This window comes from Spinacia oleracea, chromosome 4, assembly GCF_020520425.1.
Source record: "Spinacia oleracea cultivar Varoflay chromosome 4, BTI_SOV_V1, whole genome shotgun sequence".
Taxonomy (NCBI): domain Eukaryota; kingdom Viridiplantae; phylum Streptophyta; class Magnoliopsida; order Caryophyllales; family Amaranthaceae; genus Spinacia; species Spinacia oleracea.
The window spans coordinates 49,080,470-49,088,800 of record NC_079490.1 but is presented as its reverse complement, the minus strand read 5'-3'; the positions used below and the strand labels follow the sequence as shown (position 1 = coordinate 49,088,800).

Genomic DNA, 8,331 nt, shown 5'->3' with positions numbered 1-8,331 from the left:
AATAATACCACAACAATCCACAAACAACCACTAAACCACCAAAATTTCAATCACCAACAACTAAAAATTGAAATTTCAAAAACAAGGAGCAAAATAGTTAAAGGAGTCGAAATATACCACCCAAATGATGATTAAACGGCCCCAAGAACAATGTCTAGATCCCAAATGCTTCCAAAATCCCAAAGTGTAGAATTTGTGAAATATGGGTTTCAAACCCTAACCTTGAAAATTTCTGAAAATTTGAGTAGAGAGGTGGTTTTTGTGAAAATGGAGTATGGATTATGTATTTGGAGATGGAGGAAAGATGAATTTTGTGCTTGATTTGAGGTGAAATGGTGAAGAAATGAAGATTTGAGGAGAAATGATGAAGAAATGAAGAGGTTTTGGGGGGTGTTTTTTTTTTGTTTTTTTTTTTTTGTTTTTTTTTTTTTTTTTTCTGATTTTCGTGGGAGTTTGAGTGAAAGTGAGGAGAGAGAAATCGAGCAACCTAGAAAAACCGAAAATGAAATACGGTGCGGGCGCACCATATTCGCCGCGGGCGCATCAACACTGTGTCCACGCGGGCGCACCAAGAACTTGACGCGGGCGCACCTTCACGGAAATGCTAAAACTGGAGAGATCAGAATGTTTTTAAATTTGATTTCGGTGAAGGTGCGGGCGCGCGCACAGAAATTGACCGCGGGCGCACCTTTGTAGAAAATGCTTTTTCCCAATTTGTAAAAGTATCAGCTATTTTGGCTCATTTGGTGGAGGTGCGGGCGTGCCTGTGATGGTGTGGGCGCACCAATATCCAAACTCCGGATTTTTCAATGAAAACATCACACACAAGAACTACGAAAAACACAACAAAACAAAAGGTTAGTAGCACAATGAAATGAAATAAAGAAAAGGTTAGAAACACGGGTTGCCTCCCGGAAGCGCTTCTTTAACGTCACTAGCTTGACGGGTCCCCCCAAATTCATGGGGGGTCAACTAGTCCCAAGACGGCAAATGTGCCGCGAGAATCACCCTCGAAATATTGTTTCAACTTGTGCCCGTTAACTTTGAAGTTCCCGGTTTCCTTACTCCAAATCTCAATGGCACCGTGAGGGAAAACCTTCAACACAACAAATGGGCCACTCCATCTTGATTTGAGCTTACCCGGAAATAACTTGAGCCTAGAATTATAGAGGAGCACCTTGTCCCCTTCTTTGAAGTCTCGTTTCTCAAGCCGGGCATCATGATACTTTTTGGATCGTGCCTTGTAGATGCTCGCCCAGTCATAGGCATTCATACGGAGCTCCTCAAGCTCATGGAGATCAAGCAAGCGCCGCTTACCCGCACTAGTTAGCTCAAAATTCAAAGTCTTGATGGCCCACATGGCCTTGTGCTCAAGCTCAACCGGTAAGTGGCAATTCTTGCCATAAACAAGCTTGTAAGGGGTCATTCCGATCGGCGTTTTGAAAGCCGTTCTATACTCCCATAAGGCGTCATCAAGCTTGATGGCCCAATCCTTCCGGTTTTTGGCACCGTCTTTTCAAGAATCGACTTGATCTCTCGATTGGTAACTTCCACTTGGCCGCTAGTTTGAGGGTGATAAGCCAAGCCAACCTTATGATGCACACCATACTTCCGCAAGAGGGCCTCAAACTTCCCATGAGCAAAGTGGGATCCCCCATCACTTATCACGGCCCTAGGAACCCCAAAACGCGGAAAAATGATCTTCTTGAAGAGATTGATAACCACCTTGTGATCGTTGGTGGGCGAGGCAATAGCTTCCGCCCACTTTGATACATAATCAACCGCCACAAGAATATAGAGATTGCCATAAGAAGAAGGGAAAGGTCCCATGAAGTCGATACCCCACACATTAAACACCTCTAACTCCAAGATAGGAGTTTGGGGCATCTCGTGCCTCTTAGAAATATTTCCCGTCCTTTGACAACGATCACAAGACTTGACAAAAGCCCAAGCATCACGGAAAAGAGTAGGCCACCAAAGTAAACTTTGCAACACCTTTGAGGCGGTCTTATCTCCTCCCCTGTGCCCTCCACAAGGAGATGAGTGGCACATATGAAGGACACTACCGACCTCATTATTTGGAACGCATTTCCGTAATAGCCCATCGGATCCTCTCCTATACAAGAGTGGCTTATCCCACACATACTTCTTTGCATCATGCTTCAACTTTCTCTTTTGTTGTGTGGAGAAATCATTGGGAATTTCCCCACAAGCTAAATAGTTCACAAGGTCGGCAAACCAAGGCAAGGAAGTACTTGCAATCGCGTACAAAACATCATCACGTAAGGCATCCTCAATGGGCACATCATCCACCTCCATGTCACATCCCTCAATTCGGGAAAGGTGGTCGGCTATAACATTTTCGGCACCCTTCTTGTCCCGAATCTCAATATCGAATTCTTGAAGTAGGAGGACCCATCGGATAAGTCTAGGCTTGGCCTCCTTCTTGGCCATGAGATAGCGGATGGCCGCATGATCGGTGTAGACGATGATTTTCGAACCAACCAAGTAGGGACGGAACTTCTCAAATGCATGAACTATGGCAAGAAACTCCTTTTCCGTAGTGGTGTAATTAGATTGAGCTTGATTTAGGGTCTTGGACATGTAATAAATGACATGAAGCTTCTTGTCTTTCCTTTGACCCAAAACACCCCCAACGGAAGAGTCGCTTGCATCACACATGAGTTCAAAAGGGAGGGACCAATCCGGAGCTTGCACAATAGGAGTGGAGATCAAAGCCGATTTGATCTTGTTGAAAGCATCATGGCAAGCATCATCAAAGTGAAAGTCACACTCCTTATGAAGGAGGTTAGTAAGAGGCCGAGCAATCAAGGAAAAATCCTTGATAAACCTCCTATAGAATCCCGCATGCCCAAGAAAAGAACGAACTCCCTTCACATTGACCGGAGGAGGTAGCTTCTCAATCACCTCAATCTTTGCCTTGTCAACCTCAATCCCGAGATTCGAAACCTTGTGACCAAGAACAATACCCTCTTGTACCATGAAGTGACACTTCTCCCAAGAACAATCCTCCTATAAGCATAAGTTCCATATGGACAAGTGAAAGTGGTTTTCTCTTGGTCTTCCGGGTTTATGGGGATTTGGAAAAACCCGGAATAATCATCAAGAAAACTAAAATACTTATGCTTAGTAAGCCGTTCAAGCACTTGGTCAATGAAAGGCAATGGAAAATGGTCCTTTTTGGTAGAAGAGTTGAGTTGACGGTAGTCAATACACATTCTCCACCCGGTCACCGTCCGGGTAGAGGTAAGCTCTCCACGAGCATTAGTGACTACCGTCATCCCACCCTTCTTTGGGACAACATGGACCGGAGACACCCACCTACTATTAGAAATAGGATAGATGATTCCGGCCGCCAAAAGTTTCATAATTTCCTTCTTAACCACCTCACCCATAGGTGGATTAAGCTTTCGTTGCCTTTCACGATGGGGGACGACATTGTCCTCAAGCTCAATATGATGCATATAAAGTGTTGGGATAACACCTTTCAAATCACCAATGGTGTAGCCCAAAGCACTTTGATGACGTTTCAAAACATTAGTGTGCTTGAGAACTTACTCATCATCCAAACTAGAGTTAATAATAGCGGGATCAGAAGAATTTGGACCAAGAAAAACATACCTCAAGCTCGAAGGTAGAGGTTTAAGCTCTACCTTGGGAGCTTCCTTACCAATTCGGCATTCATGGTCATCCAAAGCTTCTTCCCGATCGAGCACAATCAAACATTGCTCCGATTGAGCACAAGGTGGGGCGGAATCCAAAAGCTCCTTGTAGTTGGCCGCTTCAACCCCTACATCTCCTAAGCCTTCTCTATTCAAAATAGCAAGCTCAAGCGGATCATTAGTAGTGAGCAAGTGCTCATGCATATCATGCACTAGGGGATCAAAAGAGTCAACCAAGAAACATTTCTCATTAGTAGAACTAGGATAACTCATAGTTTTATTCAAGTAAAAAACCAAACTATCCTTCCCAACTTTCAAAGTAATTTTCCCTTGTTTAACATCAATAATGGCCCCCGCCGTGGCCAAGAAAGGCCGACCAAGAATAATAGGGATATGCACGTCCTCATCTATATCTAGCACCACAAAGTCGACGGGGATCACAAATTTACCAACTCTCAAGGGTACATCCTCAATCTTGCCAATGGGATATTTGACCGAACGGTCGGCAAGTTGCAAAGTAATGTTGGTTGGGACAAGATCACCAACTTCGAGCTTGGTGAACACCGAATAAGGCATTAAACTAACACTAGCACCCAAATCACACAAGGCATTGCTTATTTCAAGCTTCTTAATAGCACAAGGGATAGAGAAACTACCCGGGTCTTTGAGTTTGGGTGGCATTTGGTTGAGAATAATAGCACTACAATTCTCGGTGAGGTTCACCATCTCCTTTACGTCACAATCCCTTTTTCCACTTAAGATTTCCTTAAGAAATCGAGAGTAGGTAGGCATTTGCTTGATTGCGTCCGTGAAGGGGATGATGACATGCAACTTGCTTATCATTTCTAGGAATTTAGCAAAATGAGCATCCATTCTTTGTCTAGCAAATCTTTGGGGAAAGGGGAGCTTAGGAATAATAGGTTGGAGAGGGGTGGCCTCCCTTGGCCTCAAATCATCCGTCTCGACCTCCCTTGGGGACACAACATGTTCTTCCTCATTTTCACCTAGGTCCCCAACTACCCTTTTATCACCCACATTAGACTTAGGGACTTCGCTAGACGTATCACCGTCATTCATACCCTTCCCACTTATTGTTACAATTGCATTCATTTGCTTTTTAGAGTCATGACCTTGAGATGGAAGATTTGGGTATATTTGATTTTGATTAATGGAACTAGCTAGTTGAGCCAATTGAGTCTCAATCATTTTTAAATGGGTGTTAGATTGCTTGATTCCATCCTCAAACTCCACATTCTTCTTAGCTTGCGCCCCCACAAACGATTCCATGAGAGTCTCAAGATTAGACTTGGGAGGTGGGAGCGGTGAGGGAGCATTGCCAAGGGAAGAGTTGAGTGGGAGTTGAGTGCCGTGTGGCCTAGGTCCATTGAATCCGGGAGGAGGATATTGGGAATTTCCATATTGGTTTCCCGAATTCATTTGATACCCCCCACTAGAGGCTCCTCTATTATGCCCATATCCGTAGTTATAGCCCCCACCACCTTGGTGGTTTGACCCATAACTACCTTGGTTGTATTGCGATTGATGACCATAACCATAGGGTTGACCATAGGAAGCTTGGCCTTGATAGCCTTGTCCCCTATAGTTACCCCGGTTTTGGTGATCAAACCCACCCCCTTGGAAGGTAGGACCTTGATAAGCATTAGTAGAGGGACCTCTAGGACCTTGTTGTCTATTGAAATTAGAATTTTGGGGTCCATCATACCTAGACCTTTCATTCAAGGCGTTAGCATACTCAACATCAAATTCATTCTCAAAAGAAGGGTCATGTTCAACATAGGACACATTTTGCAACAAATGACACATATTGGGGAGATGATCATGCCCGCCACAAACATCACAAAAAGAGGTATTAGGAGGCATAGTGTTGTAGGAACTTACCTTGCCCTTCCCTTTGGTTAGAAGGGTGGCCGATTGTGGAGGTATTGTTGATGGAGATGGAGGTGGAGAGGGAGCATTTTCGAGTTTCTCAAGTCGAGAGGCAAGCCTTTCTATGATATGAGCTTGCTCCAATGCATAAGCCGACCCCCTTCCGTCATCTTGACGACCTCTACCTTCTTTATTCCTTGTCCCCACATGCCAAGCTTGGTAATTTTGTACCACATCTTCTATTATCTCCTCTATTTGGTCCTCCGTCTTGTTCATAATTGGACCCCCCGCTCCCGCATCAAGACTAGTCTTGGAAGTCGGGCTAAGTCCCAAATAGAATATTTGAAGAAGGAGCCACTTTTGGATGCCGTGATGTGGGCATTCCCTTTGATATTCTTTAAATCGGTCCCATGCCTCAAACAAAGACTCATCTCTCTTTTGCTCGAATGATTGGATCTTGTTTCTATACTTGGCCGTCTTTCCGTGGGAGTAAAATTTGCTTAGAAAAGTGCTTGTAACCTCATTCCACGTCTTAAGAGAGTTGGGTTTGACTTCCTTGTCGAGCCAATCACTTGCTCTCCCAAGCAAAGAGAACCGGAACAACTTAAGGCGAACATATTCGGAGCTAACACCTTGGTGCTTGACCGTGTCGCAATAGTGTTCAAATTGCTTAAGGTGTTCATGAGGTGACTCACTCGCCTTGCCACAAAAAGGGTGGCTTTGCACAAGAGTGATCAATTCCGGCCGGTTTTCGAAGTTGTTGGCATCCGTTCTTGGAGGGTCGATACCACTAGTGGCTTCAAAGGCCCCCGGAATACCAAAGTTCTTGACCGATTGCGTCATGTCTTCACGAGTGGGGCTAGTAGAACACGAGGGACTTGAAATGGTTTGCTTGGGTGAATTCACCCCACTAGTGGTGTATCTAATGTCACCCAAGGAACGAGTTCGAGTTCTCCGCAAGCCCCTCAATGCTCTTTCTAACTCGTCGTCCAAAGGAAGGAGAGGTTGTAGACACCTACTTTTGTCCCCATTCCCGAAAGGGAAGGTTCGATGATGAAAACGTAAATCTCCACTTGACAAAGCATCTCCTATAAAATAACGAATCTCAATTCCCCTTTTCATTTCACCCGAAACCTGCTATTTATGGAAACCTGCTAAAAATAGTAACTACCGTAAAAGGTAGCTTCTAAAAGTGGCAAATCATAAAGGATAGAAACCTGTCAGAATTAGGTGTTGCATTCCAACATAAATCCTAAATGAGATAGAAAACTGCGAGAATCCTATTCCTAATATGATTCGGAAATAAGAGTTACGTATTAATTAAAATCGTAACGAGCCTAGAGTTCGTAACGGGCCCAGACGTATTCCGTCATAAAATTGATACGCGCTAAAAGACTCGATTAAGTCTCAAACTCTACGGATTTCAGGAATCCGAATCTGACTAAAGAAAACAGCCCAGCCCCTATTTTCAACGCCTGGCTCTGGGCGCCCAAATCATCGGCGCCCAGGCCTGGGCGCTGAAAATACCTAGGTACGTGTTTTTTCCTAATTCTTTGCGGATTAGAACCCTGCAATTCTATCTTTCCACGAACTCTTCCCTATAAATAGACCCCTAAATTCAACGTGAAAAGAACACAACAACATATAATTATATTTTGATTATTGACTCCAACCCTTAGCCTAAGCCTCACGCTGCGAAACTGTTCACGCGTTCTGTCGCAATCGATCCATAAATCGAACAGAACGTATCCTGTCCCATAATTGAGATTCGTTAAATAAAAAGGAGAAATAGCAAAGTCAAAGTGGTTAGTTTTATGAGAACCGTGACGCACCTCTCAAGGGTGCGTCGTAATGTGTCCCTTTTCGATGATTTAACTGCTTTCCTCGCCCTTTTTATGAACTGTTAAACTAACCTAATCTGATTGTTCTATCACGCCCAACAAATATAATATTTTTGGGAAATCGGATTATCATGCTAGGTCCCTTAATGCTATTTAAATCAGATAATCACGATCGAATTAGTATTATATGTTGCATATTGCTAAAATCAATTCAGATTAGTTTAATAGTTAACGCATGTCCCTTTAATTATTTATGCTGAGCTAGTAAGGATATCCTGCCTAAGGAGTTATCGACGAGCAAAGTACTCCTCTCGGTAGTTACAGTCCCCCGAACCCTCAATCTCTACCTTGTGGGTGTATGTTGAGAGATCCCAACACCAGGGATCACAAGGGAACCTACGGCCGTCGTGGTCAAACATAATTGCACTCCCTTTATGTCACGATAACCGGGTTTTGTCAGTTTTTCTCATTGTCGTTAAAAACTGAATGGCGACTCCTATATTACTAGTCAATTGGGTGTAAACTCACAGGAAATCCAATTACACTTGATTGAATAAAAAAGAATCGTCACACCCACGAGGGACGAGGTCACGCATTAGCCTCGCGCTTTTTCGACCCCCTCACAGTGGCGACTCCGTTGGGGATAGTGAAGGAAATACTCGTGCTTGTAGGTAATCAAAATAGCCGAAGGGTGAAACGATCCTACCCCGCGTTTATTTCCCCATCAAGTTGGGACGACCTGAAAATCAGCATATTAATGTGAACGGGCAGAACCGCATAACGAATCTCGGCTCCCTCGGGAGTTGGGACTAAGGATACCTTTTCCCGCCAATAGGGGGGTGCATACGCCGCGCATGTTTCCCACTCGGTACTTGTGCAGGTAGTACACCTATCCCGAACCCAATCGCTCGCTCATTAGG

At 44.2% G+C, this 8,331-nt stretch overlaps 1 protein-coding gene and 1 non-coding gene across 2 annotated transcripts; one reads left to right on the top strand and one right to left on the bottom strand.

The window, feature by feature from the left end:
* Positions 1 to 958: 958 nt before the first annotated feature.
* On the bottom strand, positions 959 to 1,426 carry LOC110774892 (uncharacterized). The gene has a single exon (XM_021979485.1). The coding sequence runs from the start codon at positions 1,424 to 1,426 to the stop codon at positions 959 to 961; it is 468 nt and encodes a 155-aa protein (XP_021835177.1).
* A 4,508-nt stretch (positions 1,427 to 5,934) lies between these two features.
* Positions 5,935 to 6,041, top strand: LOC130460199 (small nucleolar RNA R71). The gene has a single exon (XR_008920140.1). It is a non-coding gene; the product is annotated as a small nucleolar RNA R71 (small nucleolar RNA).
* The last annotated feature ends 2,290 nt before the right edge of the window (positions 6,042 to 8,331 follow it).

What these genes read in the sequence shown, in the direction of transcription:
- LOC110774892 (XM_021979485.1), bottom strand. Translation starts at nt 1,426, where the DNA reads ATGACCCCTTACAAGCTTGTTTATGGCAAGAATTGCCACTTACCGGTT.